The sequence below is a fragment of the Chiloscyllium plagiosum genome, unplaced genomic scaffold, assembly GCF_037043375.1.
Source record: "Chiloscyllium plagiosum isolate Xiang-an unplaced genomic scaffold, Cpla_swu_hap1 HiC_scaffold_7, whole genome shotgun sequence".
NCBI classification, from domain to species: Eukaryota; Metazoa; Chordata; class Chondrichthyes; order Orectolobiformes; family Hemiscylliidae; genus Chiloscyllium; species Chiloscyllium plagiosum.
The window spans coordinates 75844126-75867759 of NW_028270145.1; the positions used below are offsets into that span (position 1 = coordinate 75844126).

The window sequence follows — 23634 nt, forward strand, 5'->3', positions numbered from 1 at the left end:
AATCCCCTGCCTCTTGCAAGATAACAATTTTAGATTGGTCTCAAACATCATTTGAATCATTTCATTTTTGAGCTGTTGATGTTATGCAGGTCACAGAATTTACTTCATGAATATATCTGATTATATCAAAACTTGTACCACTGAGAAAGAGACACTGAACATCTGAAAAAACTGCAGAGCAGTAAAATTAAACACCTATGGGAATCATTTTCTGAATAATAATGTTTTTACATCACTAGCCCAAACTGTTTGTATGAACATTCCACTTTCTTTCATTATTTTCAATACCTACTTCTCTCAGTGGTGAGAAACTTCAAATCTGTGAGATTATTCATGAGTAATGAATGTCTCAGCTGTCAAACACTAGGGCTCATCTAACACTTCTGATAACGTGAAGTTGTCTATTTCTATCAGGTATTCTCAATGCCATCAGCAACAGTGTAAGAATGCATTTCAATGAAGTGTTAAATTGCTTCTGAAAGTATCTGTCTTTTAAGGCAGTACTGGCATCAAAAGAAAAATTACTTACAACAAAATTAGGTTTTATCTTAAAAATATACAGAAATCTTGCAGCATGAGAGCTGATATTTATTTTAATAAATATCATGAGTGTGATATCTCTTTTTTTCTTGCATGGGAGCACAAGAGAGGCTTCTTTAGAAGGAAAGTGGACAAGTATTTCTCCCTTTCATAATGTGCATTAAAGTGTAAATTATAGAAATTGAAGATTTGCTAAGGAACTCAGCTTTTGGTGTCAATAGAAATAATGACGGACACAGTTTACAAATTCAGTTCAGTCAAGAGCAACAAATATTGGCAGCAATGCTCACATCCTGTACATTCAATTGAAAACAAAACTGACTTGGATTGAAAACTAATTACACAAGCCACAAAGATGCTTTGTTTTTGCCATACTATTGCCACTGAGTTGCTCAACTTTTTAGCAGACCAGTGTGCTGTTCCACCAGGTTTGTAGAACAAGTATTTGCTCCACAGATGCTGTCAGACCTGCTGAGTTTCTCCAGCAATTTCTGTTTTTTTCTAGAATACATTTCTCTCATGAGAGTTCCTGTGATTACCAGGGATTCTTCTTAGATTCCACTTTATCACCTGCACATTATTTGATTCTAATAACCATGAACATCTTGACAAAAATTAGTTCTCTCTCAAGTGGATTAACTTAAAAATCACACAACTCTAGGTAATAGTCCAACAGGTTTATTTGGAAGCACTAGCTTTTGAAATGCTGCTTCTTCTTCAGAATTTACAGTGTCATGGAGATGTGATAATACATTAAACAATTTTAGATCAAGTCTTTCATTTTTTAGAATGGGATGCACTGGTTTCTGTTCTTTGGTTTGCAAATCCCAGAACTTCTTTTAAATAACATTCTCAAGAAAGGTCTAGCTAATCTAAGTTAAAAATCACAGAACACCAGGTTATAGTCCAACAGGTTTATTTGGAAGCACTAACTTTCGGAGCGCTGCTCCTTCATCAGGTGGTTGTCACAATCTCCTGATGGAGGAGCAGTGCTCCGAAAGCTAGTGCTTTCAAATAAACCTGTTGGACTATAACCTGATGTTGTGTGATTTTTAACTTTGTACACCCCAGTCTAACACCAGCATCTCCAAATCATAGCTATTCTAACAATAGGTTCCATCTCAGCTTAGCCAATGCATTGGGGTGAGGTCTGTCTGTGTCCCAATGTTGACTTAGACTGGTTCTATTTTTAAAGTGGGATTTACAGAGCTTTACACAGATTCATGCAGTTTTTGAGCAAAATAAAATGTAATTCTGAAGAAACAAATTCACCCCATAAACTTATATAGGTATGCATGTAGGAGAGACAGAGCGAGTGTGTGCGTGCATGTGATAGTGTGTGTGTGTAGGCTTGGTTCAGTGTGTTTGTGAGATTATTGGGGTATATCCCCAGGAGGAGATGCATGCGTGGGTGTGAGTGCGGAGGGTGTGTGTGTGTGAGAGTGCGGAGGGTGTGTGTGTGAGAGAGTGCGGAGGGTGTTTGTGAGAGTGCGGAGGGTGTGTGTGTGCGAGAGTGCGGAAGGTGTGTGTGGGAGAGTGCGGAGGGTGTGTGTGTGGGAGAGTGCGGAGGGTGTGTGTGTGAGAGTGCAAGGTGTGTGTGTGAGTGTGTGTGAGTGTGTGTGAGTGTGTGTGAGTATGTGTGAGGGTGTGTGAGGGTGTGTGAGGGTGTGTGAGGGTGTGTGAGGGTGTGTGAGGGTGTGTGAGGGTGTGTGAGGGTGTGTGAGGGTGTGTGTGTGTGTGAGAGTGTGGGGTGTGTGTGAGAGTGTGGGGTGTGTGTGAGAGTGTGGGGTGTGTGTGTGAGAGTGCGGGGTGTGTGTGTGAGAGTGCGGGGTGTGTGTGTGAGAGTGCGGGGTGTGTGTGTGAGAGTGCGGGGTGTGTGTGTGAGAGTGCGGGGTGTGTGTGTGAGAGTGCGGGGTGTGTGTGTGAGAGTGCGGGGTGTGTGTGTGAGAGTGCGGGGTGTGTGTGTGTGTGCGCGCGCGGGGTGTGTGAGAGTGCAAGTGCGTGTGCGTGTGTGGTCACCTGTAGTGTGACATGAACCCAAGATCCTGGTTGATGCCATTCCCATGGGTACGGAGCTTGCTGATCAGTTTCTGCTCAGCCACTCTGCATTGTTGCTTGTCACAAAGTCTGCCTTGGAGGATGGTCACCCAAGTGCCAAAGGCCAAATGGCCCAGACCGCTGAAGTGTTGCCTTACTGGGAGGGAACACTCCTACCAGATGATTGTTGTGCAGTGTCCACTCATCTGCTCAGTCTCGTTAATATACTATGCCTCAGGGCTATCCTTGCCTGCAACGTATGAGTTTGACTACGTTGGCAGAGTCACATGAATACCTGCCACGTACATGGTGAGTGGTGACCCCACGTGTAATGGTAGTATCCGTATCGACACTCTGACACGTCTTGCAGCAGTTACCGTGACAGGGTTGTACAGTGTTTTTGTCCTGAAGACTGGGCCGTTTGCTGTGAACAATTATCTGTTTAAAGGCGACAAGTGGAGGCGTGGGGAAGGTGTGGGTGAGGTGCTCATCCTCATTGATAATGTGTTGCAGGCTGCGAAGACTATGGCCATAGTTGTTCGGCTCCTGGAAAGTACTGGACAATGAAGTGTACCCTGTTGGTTGCAGCACGTGTCTGTCTCCTCAGGAGGGAACTACAGTTTCTCACTGTGACATGTCGGAAGTGGTGATTGATGAGTTAGGCATCGTACCTTGTTCTTATGAAGCCATCCTTGAGCACTTTCAGGTGTCCATCACATTCCTCCTCATCTAAACAGATCATGTGTATGCAGAGGATTTGTCTGTAAAGGATGGCTGTTTTAATATATTTCAGGTGGAAGCTAGAGAAATGTAGCAGCGTGAGGTTTTCCATGGGTTTGCAGAAGAGTGAGGTGCTGAAGTGCTCATTCTTGATGGAGATGCATGTGTCCAAGAATGAGACAGATAGTAAAGGGTAGTCCATGATAAGTCTGATGGTGGGATGAAACTTGTTGATATCACTGTGTAGATGTTTCAGTGACTCCTCATCATGGGTCCAAAGGAAGAGATTTTGGTCAATATATTTGATGTATAGTGTTGGTTGGAGGTCCTGCGCAGAAAAGAAGTCTTGTTCAAACTTGTAAATGAAAATGTTGGCATATTGGGATGCAACTTTGGATTAAAACATTTATTTCCAATATATATATCTTACAGAGTGTGATTTTCTCTGCATCGTGTTCTTATGCAAAATGGTTAACCTTATGTGACATTGGTTCCATCTGGAGTATTACCTTTAATCCACTTTCAGACAGGATGGAAAGCCTGTGTCAGATTTCCCTGATGGAGCTGCTGTAATAAATATATTGCAGTCACAGTGTGCTACTAATAGAAAGGTTGTATACTAAGCCCGGTGGCAGGGTGCCACGAAGTGAATCACACTGTGTAGATCATGTTGAGCTTCTTAAGCATTGTTGTGGCTATACTGAAAGAGGTGAATAGTGGCTATTCCATCACACCTGGACATGAGTATTCTCAAAGGTTAACAATTTTTGATGGATTAGGTGAGCCACTCTTGGTGAATTTGCTCTGCTTTTGAAGCCAAAGAACTGACATGGATGGTCCTGATTAGATCCCACTCCATATGAAGATGTTGGTAGTCAGGTCTCGCTAATGATAAGTAAAAACAATGACTGCAGATGCTGGAAACCAGATTCTGGATTAGTGGTGCTGGAAGAGCACAGGAGTTCAGGCTGCATCCGAGGAGCAGTAAAATCGACGTTTCAGGCAAAAGCCCTTCAATGTCAGTGAAGGTTAAAGTGGGTTAGCTGAGCTTTCTCTTGCTTTAGATGACCATTCCCTGGATCTCAGATTTCACAAATAATGCCAATTAATGGCCAGTCCAAGTCAGATATCATGCTATTCATATTGCAATTTGTAATGTGCTGCTTCATTATTGGAGAAGTTGAGAAGGGTATTTTCCATGGAATCATCAATAAATATTTTGACACAGACCTTACCATGAAGGGAAGGATGTGGATGAAGTAACTGAAGATCTTTTAGCCGTGCACCCATTCTTGAGGAAAGCTTGCAGTGATATTTCAGGGTAGTGATGACTGCCTTTCAACAACTTAATTATCTTTCTTTTTTTGTCCACTGTGACTCTAACCATGCAGACCTCCATTTTACACGTGACATTTATTGTTGAATGCTGAATGTCAAGGACAAGAACTCACTCCTTTCCTCTGAATTAAGGCGATGATGCAGACTGTAGGCAAAATGTTGCATCCAGAACCTGAACTGGTGAACAAAGTATTAGTGAGTCGGTGACACTTGATCACAAGGTTAGAAGAATACAAACTACCCCATCCATTCAATTTCTCAACCAGTTTGTAGAGCTTCGCTGGTGTAGATCTCACAATTGAGATCAGAAACCATATTTCTGATCCTGGTCAAATGTAAAAGTAACTGCTTACTTTCTTCTGAATTTTCTGAATGATCAACTGATGGAGGATCCTTCACATCCAACTCAGTTCAGGAATCTCTTTAGAGAGTAGTGCAGGGAATCCATGCAGAAACATGCCCTTTTGATAGCACTAGCTACTGTATTACAGTACGTAAAGCACAAACATCCCAGAGCTTCTCTATGTCCCAGGTCATCTGATAGGAAGATCATTGAGGCGGCGGTGTACAGGGAGGAGTTATGCATCAGGATTGTGTGGAAATGCAGATCCAGGTTTTAACTGTTGAAACTTCTTTTGGGCAATTGTCTTACACATGGAAACCTTCAAAACATTCACTAAATCGGAGTCAGAGTCAGGTGGTTCTGACATATTTAGCATAACACTTATCAGAGCAATTAAGCCGACTGTAATCCTTTACAACTATTAAACTGACCCCCTCAACTCACCATTGAACCCCCTCAACCATGGATACTCCACAGTTGTAAAATTACTCTAATGTTAGAACTATTTTTTGTCTGCGTAGTTGTTCCTGTGTAACTATCCATGTGAGTATTTTGGAACCTGCACAAGTCTCGAACCCTTAACACAAAGTTGATGATTTTTTTGAACAGTTCTGGATGCAAGATAATTGTCAATTGGATATTTTAATTTTGCAGATCATTCCCACATAGTAATTGTGTCAGGACTTCCGAGAAGCTCTGACCTATATTTTGAGTAGGTACGTCTGCTCTCCAAATATCTGGAAACCAAAAGATCTGGCTATTGTTTCCAAATTTCTCCTTTCACAATGGCACACTGGCATGCTTCACTTAGTCACTCCAACATATCCTTTTAGTGTCTCTATCCTTCCACCAACCTCCCCACTTCCAACGTAACCCACAATGGTCCCATTGGTATTTTTCCTTGTAAGCTCCATTTGTGTATGGCCCAATATATTCCTCGCTCCCTAAAAGTGCCTATGGAGCCTTTTCCATGCCTGAACCATTGAATCTATCCTCTCTTCATTATTCTCTTTGTTCTTTGCCTTTCATATTCAATTTTCTCAGCTCAACACTATGGAAGATAATCACAGCTACTGCATACAGTGGCAGCAATTCCTATTCTCATGACAATGTCTACCCAGCAGGTGGAGTAGTCAGAAACACTGCTGTTACATAGTTGCAATATAACTTGTACTTTGTTACATTAAGAGGAGACTGATAAGAAAACTGGATAGGTAGAATATCTTCATTATTCCCATTCTCCAACTCTCTCAGGCTCACTGAACCATCTAGTGTCACATCCTCACCGACACTAATTTCCCATCAGAAAGAAACAAGAGCAGAGAGGTGATGCACATTTCTATCCATCTTAGAGTTTACAGTTCCTGTGCCATCTCCATGTACATGACATACAAAACAATCTTAAATGGTTTCTTTCCTTCTTGTCCAGTGTAATGGTCTAACTTACTGCCCAGGTTGGTTGATGAGATAGAAATTGTTGATTTTCAGGTTTAGATTGGGTAGGTCAAGGATGAAAAGTTGACAGATTACACACAGATGGAATATTGGACCAAGGCAAATCAAAATGAATAGTTGAAATTGTCCATGTGGAGAATGTTTGCTTCAGATATTGTTTCAGGGTTGTTAGTCTAATCTATTTCCAACAATCTTTGCCAATTCACAAAGGAGAAGTCTGGCCTTTCCCAAAATCAGTCTCTACTTGCTCAATCATCTCAACACCAGTAAATGAAACATCAATACAATGAAACATAGTCATAAAACTGGAAATCAACTTAATCTGGCAGGAACACACTTTCCATTTTCTGTCAAGTCAGACAAATTAATGGTCATTAAACCTTGCTCACTTCACACTGTATTTCTAAATCCTTTGTGATCTGACAAAAGAAATGGTACAGTACACTTTCCATTGAGGTTCTTAGCTTTTCAAATTTTTTATACCCCGAGGGATAACAAAACAGATAGTTAAGTTCAAATGTCTATTGCAGCAGGGATTTACAGAAAGGACCTGAGCAGAGGTCCATGCTCTACTACCTGAATGAACTACTCGTGACAATGAAGAAAATCTTAATGATTTTCTGAATACAAGTCTAGTTTTGATTATTACACCACATATTAAGTTAGTTCCTAGGAGAAATCAAACTCAAAGTATTCACATACATTATTCAAGCTAACCTAACAATTGGCATCAGCCTTTGTTCAGTGTGGAATTGTACTCAGCTCTGTGTCAGGTGGCAGTGTGTTCGGGTCTCACTCCAAATGCAGCACATAATGCAGGCTGACAATCCAAATCACTTTGGAGTGCTGTATTATCAGAGGAATAATTGTTTGACGAGATGTTAAACCATAGCCCTTTCTTCCATCTACAATGGATCTAAAACATCTCATGACACTTTTCAATATATAGTTCTACAAGTGATCTAGTAATTTCTCTGACATCATTAGAACATATTATCCAACTAGTTGTGTTGTTACTGTTTGTGAATCTTTGCTATGTGCAAATTGTCAGCTGTGTGCCCCTACATTATTACAGTGATGACACTTCTCAATTACTTAATTGATTGTTGATATATTCCATACACAAAAGGTACTACCCAACTGTAAGGTTTCTTTTAAAAGGCACAAGGCCTGTGGAATTTAAAAAAAAACATGAAAACATAATCCTAGGCAAAGCAAGTAGCATTTATATTACTTTATACTGATGTACATTTGCAGCAAGTTTCTGAAGTGTATGAATGGTTTGCTTATCCACTTTTAATTATGCTGATCTTTATTGGAATGTGCTGCATGTTTTCAGAATGCTGGGTTAGGTTGCTTTTTTGTGTTGAATCTTAAACTGTGTTTTATTTATAATAGGACTGCTTAATGTTTCTTATTGAGGTATTTTTCTGATCGAGCATCTGTTTCATTGAACTGTCTTGCTGTTTTGGTAGTTGGTTCTTTTGATCTTAGTTCTGTGCACATTTTAATTCTTTCTGTTGGACTCCAGCTGCTATCAGTTGAATATTGTACTCAAACTCCAATTTTTATGCTGGGAAATTTGCTACTTGCCCCATGCCAGTCATAGACATCACAATCTTCCCCAGTTTTTCAAGTGATTCATTATGTGCTCCGAGGAGTATTAACAAGTGATGACTGTGGAGGCTTGTGTGTATTTGCCTGCCAAGTAACAATTCTGCATTTGTTCTGCAGTATGAAGTTTGCAAGTTCAGAATGAGTTTTTGTATTCACTCATGTCACTTCAGGGAGTACAAGGTGGAGGGTATAGCCTAAAAAATTGGACTAAAAAATTCAGTAGTGAGAATACTAAGGACTTCTATACACAAGGGTAGTAGATATTTGGAACTTTCTGCCACGATGACAATTCATATTAGATCAATTGTTTAATTTGAAACTGAGTTTATGAGTTTTACAGGATATGATAGAAGGCAGGAGTAAAGTTAGAGATCAATCATGAATCAGCTCGAGAAAGTAAGTGGCCTACTCTTGTTTCTACATTTCCTACAAATGCTTTAACTGGTCGTGAGGCCTCTCTGTCTGATGAGGTGGGCATTAAAAATTATGTCACATTATTTGTGACATTACTTACAGCAACATGTTGAGTTGTTCGCAAGCATTGGCACTGACTTATCTTCTACTGCAAGTTCTTCAAGATGATCCTAAGTGTACTGTAAGTGCAATGAACATCCAGCAGCCAAGAAAACAAATGGAAAGATGCTGAAAGATTCGCAAGGGTCAGGGCAATAATTAGCATGCTTTGACCATACTGTTGAGTTTGGTCAACTTTTGTATTTAAAAGAGGCACTAGGATTTTGAATATGGCATTCACTGCCAGATATCACATATTCAGTGCATCTCTGTACCCAGTTCAAACCAGGTTTTATATCCTTCTATTCCATCTGCTTACTGCCTTCTCCCAGCTCTTAACACCCTCTCAGAAATTTTCTGTCTAAATAACCCCCTCCCCACCACAATCAACAACTACCACCTTCCCCCATCACCCCACCTCTAACTTGCACTTTCCCCATCCTCTACAAATTTAATGCTCTGACCTACGCATTGCTGCATCTGCTTAAATTAGCTAACCATGCAAATTACATTGGAATCAGGATTATGAAGCAACATAGAAGTTCAGCTTCCGTTCTAAATGCACTTTTAGAATTTTGAGCCCTTACTATTGAGCATTGTATGTTTCTTGCAGAGGTAATTTTACTTTCGTACAGCTGTTGGGAACAAGAGAAACCTTGCATCAGCAAGTCCTATTTTTCACTTACGTTGATAGTTTGTATAGTAATTCAGTGCAAAATTGGCAAAACTGAATGAGGGTTGATCTCTGAGACACTAATAAAGTCCAGCATTGCATGTGCTCCAAAAAGACAAAAATGAAAGATGCTCTGAAAGATCAAAGCATACAGTGAACTTGCTGATATATTAGCTTTTAAAATAAGAAAAGATAGGCAATTAAGTTGCCAAAAAAAATGTCAAGGAGGAAAAGAAATGCTATTCACTATATCTTATACATGAAAAAAAGTGCAAATCAACAACACACAAGATTAAACTGAATGATTTATAAATGGAACGTTGGGATTCACGCACCACAGATTTGACAATAAATGCTTTCTTCATATCAGGCAATATCTGAAAAGCTTACATAATTGATCAGCTTGTAATATCAATAAATATTACATTTGATCCCTTGCAGAGGGATTAAAATAAAATAAAACTTCAGCAGAATTATTTCCAAGAAATTGTATAAAATTTCTCTACCTTTGCAGAGCTATGAACCTACTTAAAAGAAGTCAGTCAAAACCTCCATTAAAATAATGATGAGAAATTACGTAATTCAGATAAGATTGAATGAGGTCTGCTATCTACATGGAATCAGAAGAATTTCCAGACAGACATTTGGAATGTATTGCAAACCAGATGGTTGTTGCACCGAACTGGCAGGAAGAGGCAGTTGATTGTTCTTAGCCCAACAAAGGAAACATAGCTACCCCTCATAGGACAGGTCAGACCTGAGCCTGTCATCAGTGGTATTGGAGAAAACATTGTAGAGGATAGTCCATTCAATTTGGCACGACTGAAACATCGCTTATGCATTTGATCCTGAAATGAGTTTCAAACTCACAATCATGCCATTACTATGACACCTTATTTCCACCTCCATAAAAGCACCTTGACTTCACACTTATATATCTCTAGTGCTACTGAACTATTCATTTATGCCTTTGTTCCCTTTATATTGACTATTCCAATACATTCTTGATCAGTCTTTCACATATACATACCTGCATACTGGAGGTCATAGAACATAGAACAATACGGCGCAGAACCGGCCCTTCGGCCCTTGATATTGCGCCGACCTGTGAACTATTCTCAGCTCGTCCCCCTACAGCATCCCAAAATCATCCATGTGATTATCTAAGGATTGTTTAAGTCTCCCTAATGTGGCTGAGTTGACTACATTAGCACATAGGGCATTCCACACCCTTACCACTTTCTGCATAAAGAACCTGCCTCTGACATCTGTCTTAAATCTATCACCCCTCAATTTGTAGCTATGCCCCCTCGTACAAGTTGACATCATCATCCTAGGAAAAAGGCTTTGTCTACCATATCTAATCCTCTGATCATCTTATGTGTCTCTATCAAATCCCCTCTTAGCCTTCTTCTTTCCAATGAGAACAGACACAAGTCTCTCAGCATTTCCTCATAAGACCTTCCCTCCAGACCAGGCAACATCCTGGTAAATCTCCTCTGCACCTTTTCCAATGCTTCCACATCCTTCATGAAATATGGGGACCAGAACTGTACACAATATTCCAAAAAACTCTGAGCAGTGTGACCTCTCCTCTCCTCTTTCTAACCTCAGCCCACACTACCCTTCAGTCGACGAGTCCTCATCAAAAGTTCTCTCAGCCACCGTTATACTATCCTTGACTAACAAGGCCATGCCTCCCCCTCTTTTACCGCCTTGCCTGTTCTTTATGAAAGATCTAAACCCTGGAACCTGCAACATCCATTCCTCACCCTGCTCTATCCACGTCTGAAATGGCCACAACATCAAAGTCCCAGGTACCTACCCATGCTGCAAGCTCACCTACCTTATTTCGGATACTTCCGGCATTGAAGTAGACACACTTCAAACTAGTTTGCTGACTGCCAGCACATTCCTTTGACCCTCAAATCCTGTCCCTGTCCTTCCTACTCTCATCCTTCTTTGCATTGCAACTACACCTCAGGTTCCCAGCCCCCTGCTGAGCTAGTTTAAACCACCCAGAATAGCACCACCAAATTTCCCACCCAGGATATTCATACCCCTCTGGTTCAAGTGAAGACCATCCTGTTTGTACAAATCCCACCTTCCCCAGAATGAGCCCCAATTATCCAAGAACCCTCCCTCCTGCACCATCCTTGCAGCCACGTGTTCAGCTGATATCTCTCCCTATTCCTTGCCTCGCTATCACATGGCACAGGTAACAAACCAGAGATAACAACTCTGTTTGTTCTAGCTCTCAGCTTCCATCCTAGCTCCCAGAAAGCCTGCCTTACATCCATGTCCCTCTTTCTACTTATGTCGTTGGTACCTACATGGACAACGACTTGAGGCTGGTCACCCTCTCCCTTCAGGACCCCAAATGTACGATCCGAGACATCACTGACCCTGGCACCTGGGAGGCAACACACCAACCGTGAGTTTTGTTTGTTTCCAACAAACCTTCTATCTGAGCCTCTAACTATTGAGTCCCCAATGCCTAACATTCTACTCCTTTCCCTCCTTCCCTTCTGTGCAATAGGGACAGGCTCTGTGTCAGAGACCTGGGCCCCACTGCATACCCCTGGTAAGTCGTCCCCCTCAACAGCATCCAAAATGGCATAAATGTTTTTCAGGGGAACAACCACAGGGGATCCCTCCACTGACTGTTTTTTCCCCCTTCGAATAGTCACCCAACTTTCTTTGTGCCTAGGAGTAACTACTTCCGTGTAACTCATACCTATCACGGCATCTGTCTCCCGAATGATCCGAAGTTCATCAAGCTCCCACTCCAATTCCCTAACACGGTCTTGGAGGAGCGATAGTTGGGTGCACTTCCTGCAGATGTACTTGGGTGGGAGACTAATGGCATCCCTCACCTCAAACATCATGTAGGAGGAACATTGCTCTCCCTGCACTGCCATCCCTGCTAGTCCCCTAATCACAAAGTAAAAAAGAAGAGTCCTGATATGTCCCGGGTCTTTCAGGTTAGAGGAGGTGGTTGGGTGGGAGGCCCCACAAAGGAAGGGTCTCGGGGTGAGAAAACACTGACTTATATAGCTGGATGGAAATTAAAATAAGAAGTCACTCCTTTCCCAGAAACCTCTGCTCTCTGACTTCAAATTTAAAAGCACAAATCAATGACTGACCGCTCCCGGCAGGCCCCTGGTCCAAGCTCCCGCCCTTCGAATGGTTGCTGCCGCTGAAAAACATTCAAAATCTCTGCTAATTGTGTCTTAACCACAGAAGATCCAGTTTGATATCTCCTGTAATGGTCACTGACCCTTACCAGCTCCCAGATAAACAACACAGAGTCATAGATGTACAGCACGGAAGCAGACCTTTTTGTCCAACTCGTCCATGTCATCCAGATATCCTAATCAATCTTATCCAATTTGCCAGTAATTGGCCCATACCCCGTGAAATCCTTTCTATTTGTAGACCCATCCAGATGCCTTTTAAATATAGTGTTTGTACCTGCATCCATCACTTCCTCCGACAGTTCACTCCACACATGCATCACCTTCTGTGCGTAAAAGTTGCCTCTTAGATCCTTTTAAATTTTTTCCTCTTCACCATAAACCTATGCCCTCTAGTTTTGGATTCCCCTAATCTGAGGAAAAGACCTTGTCTATTTACTCTATCCATGCCCCTCATGATTTTATAAACCTCTAAGGTCACCGCTCAGCCAGTGATGTTCTTGGAGAATAGTCCCTGCCTATTCAGCCTCTCCCTGTAGCTCAAACCCTCCAACCCTGGCAACATCCTTGTAAACCATTTCTGAACACTTTCATGTTTTCTGAACACTTTCATGTTTTCTGAATATTAAAATTCTCATCCTTGTTGTCAAGTTCCTTGAAGGCCTTGCTTCTCCCTGTCTCTGTAATCATTTTCAGATTTTCACTTTTGAGATATCTGCTCTCCTCTAATTCTGGCTCTTGTGATCTTGCCTTTAATTAATGAGGCTCCAAGCTTTGAAATTCCTTAGCGACACCCCACCTTTTCACTTTTCTTGCTTCAGATAATCCCTAAATATATCTACATAAAAACCAGAAGAACTATGAATGCTGTAAATCAGAAACAAAAACAGAAATTGCTGGTAAAGCTCAGCAGGTTTGGCAGCATCTGTGGAGAGAACTCATTGTTTGATATCACCTTTGGTTCTATATTGCTTCTGCATCAAGGCATTATTATTTTTGGTGGAAATGTGTTGCTGGAAAATCGCAGCAGGTCAGACAGCATCCAGGGGAACAGGAGAATCGACGTTTCGGGCATAAGCCCTTCTTCTTATGCCCGAAACGTCGATTCTCCTGTTCCCTGGATGCTGCCTGACCTGCTGCGCTTTTCCAGCAACACATTTCCAGCTCTGATCTCCAGCATCTGCAGACCTCACTTTCTCCTCATTATTATTTTTGGGCCAATTATCTCTACTGAAGGAAAATATGGATTTTGGCAAGTAACTTCCTTCCATTCAATCCCCACTCAGATGCAATCCATTTTGGTACTTTGACCTGTTTTTACTACTCCTACCAACAAAATGTTCCTAGAAACATGACTATGAAGTAGTATTAATGATAGCAGAAGTTGTTCAAGAAAGAAAAATCACATTCTTATTTAAGTAATATGTCTCTCATAACTATGCAATTTTACATGAGAACAGTATGGACTCCCATAAATGTAATTAGAAATGGCTGCTTTATGGTTTGCATTTTTCACAGTTTGTTGCCAGAAATGGAAAATGATTATTAGCAATGTGGACTAAGATGAAAATGGCACATTCCGCTTAGATTTATTAATGAAGATCTGATATGTCAATGAGTCTGTGTGGAGTCTGGTGTTAAGAAACCTTCTCACTCGCTTGTCCTGTGATGTATCCTTATGATGGAATTTCTGAGACAGCTGCTTTTATTGCCTCATTGTCCTGCCATTTCTTTATTCACTTGTGGAAAGTGGGCATTGCTTGATGAACAAGAATAGTTCATCCTTCTGTCATTCCAATACAACAGTTTCATCCCTTTTAAAATTCCAAAACAAAAATACAACAATGCTGGAAAACTAATGCATTTATAGATGTCTGGTTTGCGGTTCTCTTCAAAAGTGTTCTTACTTTTAAAGTTTGCATAATTGTATGCAGAACGTAATAATCACTTCTAGGTGTCAAAGTTAAGCCATCTAGAAATGAAAAGAAACAAATCATTTACTTACAAAAGTGCTGTTTTCCAGCAATACAGTTGTTTCATTTGTAACTACATTCAGTTTGATCACATGCCCATCTCTGGTCCGATATACCATTTCTGCATCTATCGAGAGAAGGTGAAGTAATTTAGATTTTTGTTTCTAACAACATATCTTAATTATAAATTGAAATAGGGCATCAGTTTTACATAGAAAGGTAAAAAAAGGAATTACAAACAACTTGTTATAAATACACAACAGATTATTAGCATTTGAAAGAGAAATAAAAGAAGAACATTCAGATCTTTCGATGGTCTGAGAAATTATTTTCACTCAGAACTTTAACCCTTTTCAGAACAACTTTTTCTTTGCAGATGTTACTAGATGAATATTCGCAGTGCATCCTATTTTTAAAATCAATTTTGGATTGGGATGAATCGATCTTAAGTTTAAGTATTCTTGAAAAAAATAACACAAAGAAGATCTGTACACTCGTTCCTCTTGATCAATGCAATGTACAATTTACAAAATAAATTAATGCATCTTTACAATTTATCCTTTAATAACTAAACAAAAATCAGAATTATCTACTGTTGACTGCAATCCAAAAATAAATTGGCAAGACATCTATTTCACACAAAAAGCACAAGTATTCAACAGTGGCTTCATTCATGTTTATGTTCTTACATCATGTTTACTTTATTTTTCTCCAAATCATGACGACTTTATTTTTGTTAGGTATTTATCCAGTTTCTTTTCAAAGGAACTAATTACTATTAGATAGGAGTCTGTCCCTAAAAGCTAACATTCCGTGGGTGAGGTACAGACAATTAAGTTCCCTCTGCTCAATATCTTGTCATATTTTCAGTAGATGTACATTGATACTGAAACAAAGTATAACATGAAAAACGAACATTGCTCTGATGCCATTCATTTTATCACTGTAATTGTAAACAAATATTACTAAACAATATTAACAATGTATGCACTAACACACATTGCTTCTTTGGCATGATTGTATGTCACCCTTTCTGACTGGTTCAATGTTCTTTTTGTAAAAAAATGTTGCCAATTATTTCTTACTTTCTTTATTCATTTATGGGATGTAGGTGTTGCTGTGAGGCTAGCATGACTTGCTTATCCTAATTGCCTTTGAACTTTGTGGCTTACTGGGCCATTTTGTTGACAGTTTAAGAGTCGACCATAATGCCTTCAGTTTGAAGTCACATGTAGGCCAATTCAGGTAAAAAAGGTATTGTTCTTCTCAAAACAAACTCTATTAGTTTTTATGGGGAGAAAGTGAGGACGGCAGATGCTGGAGATCAGAGTCGAGACTGTGGTGCTGGAAAAACACAGGTCAGACAGCATCCTAGGAGCAGGAGAATCGACCTTTTTTGCATAAGCCTTACACTCACGACCTCAATATTAGTTTTTATGGTCACCAGAATGGAGAATAACTTTGTAGTCCTGGATTTATTATTATTATTATTTATTATTTAAATTTATATTCCTGCCATGGTGGAATTTAAGCCAGTGTCCCTGGAAGAGTTCTGAAGAAGGGTCACTGGACCTGAAACATTAAGTCTGACTTTTCTCCATAGATGCTGTCAGACCTGTTGAGCTTTTCAAGCAACTTTTTTTTTGTTTCAGATTTCCAGCAAGCTAATTTCTTTCTTCTTCCCCGGAAGATTAGCTTGAGCCTCAAATTTATTCGTCACAGGTGAGGTGCCTGAAGACCGGAGGTTGGCTAACGTGGTGTCACTGTTTAAGAAGGGTGGCAAGGCAAACTAGGGAACTATAGACCGGGAAGCCTGACGTCGGTGGTGGGCAAGTTGTTGGAGGGAATCCTGAGGGACAGGATATACATGTACTTGGAAAGGCAAGGACTGATTAGAGGTAGTCAACATGGCGTTGTACATGGGCAATAATGTCTCACGAACTTGATTGAGTTTTTTGAAGAAGTAACAAAGAGGATTGATGAGGGCAGAGCAGTAGATGTGATCTATGTGGACTTCAGTAAGGCGTCGACAACGTTCCCCATGGAAGATTGATTAGTAAGGTTAGACCTCACAGAATACAGGCAGAATGAGCCATTTGGATACAGAACTGGCTCAAAGGTAGAAGACAGAGGGTGGTGGTGGAGAGTTGTTTTTCAGACTGGAGGCCTGTGACCAGTGGAGTGCCACAAGGATCGGTGCTGGGTCCTCTACTTTTTGTCATTTACATAAATGATTTGGATGCGAGCATAAGGAGGTACAGTTAGTAAGTTTGCAGATGACACCAAAATTGGAGATGTAGTGGACAGCGAAGAGGGTTTCCTCAGATTACAACAGGACCTTGACCAGATAGGCCAATGTACTGAGAAGTGGCAGATGGAGTTTAATTCAGATAAATGCGAGGTGCTGCATTTTGGGAAAGCAAATCTTAGCAGGACGTATACACTTAATGGTAAGGTCCTAGGGAGTCTTGCTGAACAAAGAGACCTTGGAGTAAAGGTTCATAGCTCCTTGAAAGTGGAGTCGCAGGTAGATAGGATAGTGAAGGTGGTGTTTGGTATGCTTTCCTTTATTGGTCAGAGTATTGAGTACAGGAGTTGGGAGGTCATGTTGCGGCTGTCCAGGACATTGGTTCGGACTTTGTTGAAATATTGTGTGCAATTCTGGTCTCCTTCCTATCGGAAAGATGTTGTGGAACTTGATAGGGTTCAGAAAAGATTTACAAGGATGTTGCCAGGGTTGGAGGATTTGATCTCTAGGGAGAGGCTGAACAGACTGGGGGTATTTTCCCTGGAGCGTCGGAGGCTGAGGGGTGACCTTATAGAGGTTTACAAAATTATGAGGGGCATGGACAGGATAAATAGACAAAGTCTTTTCCCTGGGGTTGGGAAGTCCAGAACTAGACGGCATAGGTTTAGGGTGAGAGGGGAAAGATATAAAAAAGATCGAAGGGACAACCTTTTCACAGAGGGTGGTACGTGTATGGAATGAGCTGCCAGAGGACACGGTGGAGGCTGGTACAATTGCAACATTTAAGAAGCACTTGGTATATGAATAGGAAGGGTTTGGAGGGATATGGGCCGGGTGTTGCCAGGAGGGACTAGATTGGTTTGGGATATCTGGTCGGCATGGACGGGTTGGACTGAAGGGTCTGTTTCCATACTGTACATCTCTATGACACTATGACTCTATTCAGTGACATTACCACTGAATCACCATCTCCCTCTCAAAAATAATTCCCTCATTTCAGAGTGTTAGTGCTTGTCATGTAGAACATGCAAAAGGCACTAGGGCAAAACAGTCCACTGCTGCTGTTCTGACAGTTTAACTCTCCAGAGCAGTCTACAAATCAAAAGAAGAACACACATCTTAACTATACCCACTGAACTATGGAATCTGTCCCTCACTGCTCCAACATTTTCCAACATCATTGTCACAAATAGTGAAATGCAATTTAAATATCCTAAAGCTTCTTCAGGTTTGTGGCTAATGAAAGAAGATCTACCAGAATACTGCCAACTATTGTTGTAAAAGGTAGGCACTGTTTGGATTCCTCATAATTCTGTGCTATCAAGAAGGACTCCAAAAACAGGAACACTCTGCATTTATGAAGAGGCCCAGTTTGGAAAGCTGGGCCAGATATGCAAACCTCTGTCTTAATGTAAATGAAAGGAGCAGAGTGACAATTCAAGAACACACAACAGCATCTCTACATCCTCAGGAGTTTCGGGAAATTTAGCATGTCCACAAGGAATCTTACCAATTTTTGTTGATGCACCATAGCAAGCAACCTACCTGGATGTATCACAACATGGTATGGGAACTGCTGTTCTTGAGAGCACAGAGAGTAGGGAACACAGCCCAGTCCATCACACACACCAGCCTTCCATCTATTGACTCTGTCTATGCTTCCCACTGACTTGGGAAAGCAACCAACATAATCTAAGATTCCTGCAACCAGGTTATGCTCTCTTCCACCCACTTCCATTGCGCAGAAGTAGTTTTTAAAATGCATACAATCAGATTCAAGAACAACTTCTTCCCCACTTTTATCAGATTTTTGAAAGGACCTCTCAAATGTAAATCCTGATCTCTCACACTGCATCTTCTCTGCAGCTGTCACACTGCATTCTGAATTCTGTTCTGCTAACCTGATGCACTTTTTAAAGGTATTGCCTACCCGTACAGCACACAAAACAACACTTTTCACTATATTTCAATACACGTTACAGCACTAAATCAATCAATGGTCATTGCCACTCCTCAGAATGTTTGTCTCATTGATGAGCCATTTAAGATAATCAGTTCTACTGAAAGCCAGGAAAGAAAATATTAATCACTTCATCAGCATTTAACAAAATGTTTCATTTTCACTGAAGGACAACAAAAATGTTTCAACCACAAGCTAATATTCGTTTGCAAGCACATTTGGTTCCAACTTTCCTGTGAAAACCTGCATAAGGATGAAGGTGCATATGATGCACAAAAAGTTAGTAAATAATTAGGAAAGAAAAAGTTTCATTGGCCTTAACTATAAAGGGAGCGAATATAAAAGCACAGTCTTGCTCCAGAGCCATGGTGGGACCACACATACAGTACTGCAAAGGAAAGAAGATATGAGCTTGCATTGGAAGCAATTCAGCAGAGGTATACCAGGCTGATACCTGGGATGAAACAATTGTTTTGTGAGGAAAGGTTGAGCACGTTGAGTTTTTGTTCATTGGAGTTTAGAAAAATGAGAGGTGATCTTATAGAAACATGAAAGACTCTGAAGGGGTTTGACAGGGTAAATCTTTGAGGAATTCTGGGGGCAAGCCAAATGGAAAGACCACAATGACATCAACCATTATTTTGCAAATGATGGAGCAGGTGTGAGGGATACAATAACCTAATTCTGCTCCTATTTCTTATTCTATTTAGATGGAAATTTAGCTTTAAATTTAAATGCTTTCTATTATAATTTAGGAAGCCTTGTAAATTTTAAATCAGCATTTTATTCCTCACTGTAATAATGGAAATGATTGGAAGGGTGACATGGTGGCTCAGCGGTTAGCACTGCAGTCTCACAGTGCCAGGGATCTGGGTTTGATTCCAGCCTCGGGTGATTGTCTGTGTCGAGTTTGCACGTTCTCCCCGTGTCTCCGTGTGTTTCCTCCAGGTGTTCCAGTTTTCTCCTACATTCCAAAAGATGTGCAGGTCAGGTGGATTGGCCATGCTAAATTGCCCATAGTGTAAAGTGAATTAGTCAGAGGGAAATGCGGCTGGGTGGGTTACTCATCAGAGGGTTGGTGTGGACTTGTTGTGCCAAATGGCCTGCTTCCACGCTGTAGAGAGTCTATTTTTATATGCATTGATTTATAAGATTGAGTTTGTAGATAGGTACAAATTCAACAAGAATATTTATAATTGTGTTTACATAATACATGGAAGTGATCTGGAGGTTGAGTAACTAAATCACACTAAAGAATTTCAAAATTCACTATATCACACTTTTTACACATCAATCTGCAGTGAAGGCTATAAATGCTGGAAACAAGGATAGGCTCCTTTGATACAACAATTTGAAAAAGAATGAAACATTTTAATCCCTCTATGTTTTCATGCAATGTTATTTCTCTTCTGTACATTTCAATGTCTGTTCAACAGTGGTATAATGACTACACATCTTGTTTAATGAAGGAAATTATTGTCTAATAAGTGGTGTAGATATTTCTATTTTCATCCGATAGTTTTCCAATTTAAATGCTCAAATACTTAATAGCGTAAAGCAATCATCCTGTGTTCACACTAATGAAGTTTTCATCTCTTTTGAGCTAGTTGTCTTTTCACAGAATCCATTATGAAAACTGAATGTAAAATTCCTGATTTCTTTCTCTCCATCATGTTTAACATAATTTCAAAAGGTTATTCCAGGTAGTTGAACATAGTGGAAACAAAGTTAGCTTTTTTCTCCCCTTCTTTACTCACTTGCTAGATACTTATCAATCTTTGGGAATGCTTGCTCAGGGAAAAATAACAAAATTATTGCTGAAGAATAGATGGACCGGTCAACTTGGCCTGATTAGATTTGCTTCTTAGAATTCAAAAGGTCTTTAACTGTAAATATTTACTTAAATTTTAGCCTTTTGTTCTGAAGTGGCTGGTTTAGATTGATGCAAACATGTTGCCTAAGGCAAATATATCTACAAAGTATTTAGGAGAGCCAAAGCAATCACCACAGGTTAGTAGATCCTTCGCCACCCAAGATTCTCTTGCATTGTAAGTTTCTGAGTTCAGCTACAGTGAGTAAAAGATAGTTACTTTATCAAAATATGGTACCTGTGGCATCTTGCTGGTCACATCCTTCCTTTCACTACAGGTAGAAATACTTGTTACTGCTCGGACCTCCAAAGACTCCCAGTGCCAGCATTGTCGTTAAAGTCTAACTCTGCACCCAATCAAGTGCTGCCAACCAGGGGATGCCCCATCTTCTGTGCATGTAATGGAGGGCAAGCAATGGAGGGCTCATTGGTAGCATGGCTGACATTCCATTGCACATTTGTACATACATTATTGCTCTATAAGAGCAAAACTACACAGTTTACTAGTCCTCGCCTTATCTGATCTTTTTGCAAAGTCTCATGTCACTCAACATCCTCTCATAGCTCAATTTGGGACCATAACAGGAAAACCTTCAAACATCACAAGACGCGGTTTGTTTTGCTGTTACTAATAGCTGACTGAATAAAAGCCAACCAATAAATGCACTTGACAATGGCAACAGGCAGCTTGCATTTCAAGCAACAGAAAATTTACAGTAGATGAGTAATCACTGCACCCAACTCACACCTCTTGCAAATGGTGACCATTGCATCCTGTCTGACTTGTTGTGCTTGACACTGCACTGCTCGATCATGGTAAAGATAATGTTCTGCTTTTTCAAAGTCCTCATCTTCCTTCTTGGAAGATTCTGAGCTCTTCAGCATTTATCACATCGCCTTGTTACCTGCTCCATTTGTGCAGAGCACAACATGCAAGTAGAATGCAGTACACACAGCCTATACTGCAAGTTTCCTTGCAGGCTGACCCAAGCAGCAGAGCCTCAGCAGGCCTATCATCTGCTATATGCTGGCCCTGGTCAAAGGATGGGCTGTATTGTATCTGCAGTCTGCCTTGGTGAGTAGGTTACATAACTGAATCATCAAATGTGTTTGCTGACAGTAGCCATTTTCTTCCAGTAACCATCTTTGTAAGGCAGCTGGCCCTTGAATTACAGCAGAATTATAAGAGTTTGCAGGGTATAGACATCATGGGTCTTATTTCTCTGTTGTGGCACTGATGGCCACAGACTTGTACATTGATGGAATGGAACCCCTTCCTACTGATGAATACAGTTGTATCATGATAATCAGTTCTCAATGTGACATGTGTACAATCTATAGTGCCCTGCACTGGGGAAATGTAATGAGTTTGGCAAAGCTTACATCCAAGGCTGCATCATTGATTTTGTCCTGTGAAAATGGGATAAAGTGGTGTCACTATCTGTATTGGGCAAGGATGTTGATGGTCCCTAGTGGTGGCTTCTTGGAAGCAGCCAGTTGTATAAAGGTTAAGTGCAGCTATCCCATTGACAGCCACTGGGCTAGGAAGGCCATCTTCTCTGTCATGTCTCAGGTCCCAATGCAGAAGTTGGCATAGTTCTGAGATGGCCTCAGATTGCAGTAACACTGCACCATGATCATCTGGAGTAAATGGCATTGAGAATGAAAATCTCTGGCCTTGCTGTGCCCCCCAGTACAGCCTGAGGAGACCTTTACTCTGACCACTTTACATGGAGATTGGTCAGCTGGAGGTTGCTGCTTCTCCTGGGATTGCTGATTGTTGGTCCTTAATTTCATTGTACTTTAATTGAAAATTAGCCACAGTGATAAAAACCACTGCTGTGCCTGGATCAATTGGCCACAGTTCTAATGAATCAGTCTGGCAAACATTAGAAACAGACCCAAATCTTCGGAATGTCAGCAGTCAGGATTTGTATCATCCACTTTTCTGAACAAAGTCACCTTGAAGTGCAGGTTCATAGTTCCTTGAAAATGGAGTCAAAGGTAGCTAGGATAGTAAAGATAGTGTTTGGTATGCTTGTCTTTATTGGTCAGTGCATTGAGTTGAGAGATCATTCTACAAATGTACAGGACATTGGTTAGGCCACTTTTGAATACTGTGTGCAATCCTACTCTCCCTCCTATAGGAAGGTTGCTGACAGATGCAATAGAGTTCAGAAAAAAATAACAAGGATGTTGCCAGAGTTGGAGGGTTTGAACTATAGGGGGAGGCTGAATAGACTGGGACTATTTTTCCTGGAGCACTGGAATTAGAGGGATGACCTTATAGAGATTTATAAAATTATGAGGGGCATGGATAGGGTCAATAGACAAAGTCTTTTCGCTGGGCTGAAGGAGTCCAAAGCTGGAGGGCATTGGTTTAAAGTGAGAGGGGAAAGATTTAAGAGACCTAAGGGGCAACTTCTTCATGCAGAGGGTGGTAAGCATATGAAATGACCTACCAGAAGAAGTGGAGGAGGGTGGCACAATGAGAACATTTAAAAGGTATCTGGATAGATATATGAATAGAAACAGTTGAGAGAGATATGGGCCAAATGCTGGCAAATAGGACTAGATTTATCTAAGATATCTGGTAGGCATGGATGAATTAGACCTGCGCTGTACATCTCTATGACTCTATGACCAATGACAGTTTAGCATAGTCCTCCATCAAGTATGTCATGAACAATCTGAAAGGAGGACCAGGAATGTCTCTACATGACCCTTGATGAAGGGACCTTATAGTGGATAATGCAGCTGAAACCATATTACATGAATACTGAAAGCAATTGTAGGTGCTGTATGATTACCAATACCTTGTCCTCCCAGTCTCTTCATCACTCAAGAAAGATATAATTTCATGTAAGAGTTCATTGGTGAATGCATACAGTTCAGGGTTAGAGCAAATCATTTCCATGCCCTTGTACAGCCGATGATATCTTGGATTATCTTCGTGAATTGTATCTCTCAGATGCCACTCTTTTTGGGTTTCCTGTGATTACTTCTACTTCACAGAAATGGGTTTGTTTAATCTGCAATGACCAATGGAACGGTCAACATTGCATGTGTCCATGATTTGTATCATCCACCACTAGACACTGAGTACATTTCGCATGCTATGATTACAGATGAATTTAAACTGTACTATGC

The 23634-nt window shown here is 40.7% G+C and overlaps 1 protein-coding gene across 2 annotated transcripts in view; it reads right to left on the minus strand.

The window, feature by feature from the left end:
- The window catches only part of dpp10 (dipeptidyl-peptidase 10 (non-functional)), a 1734026-nt gene that overhangs the window by 508419 nt on the left and 1201973 nt on the right, over positions 1-23634 (minus strand). For both annotated transcript variants that reach the window (XM_087989191.1, XM_087989192.1), the window contains exon 4: positions 14439-14533. In XM_087989191.1, coding sequence (XP_087845317.1) covers positions 14439-14533 — 95 coding nt within the window. The remainder of the gene's footprint in view (positions 1-14438; positions 14534-23634) is intronic.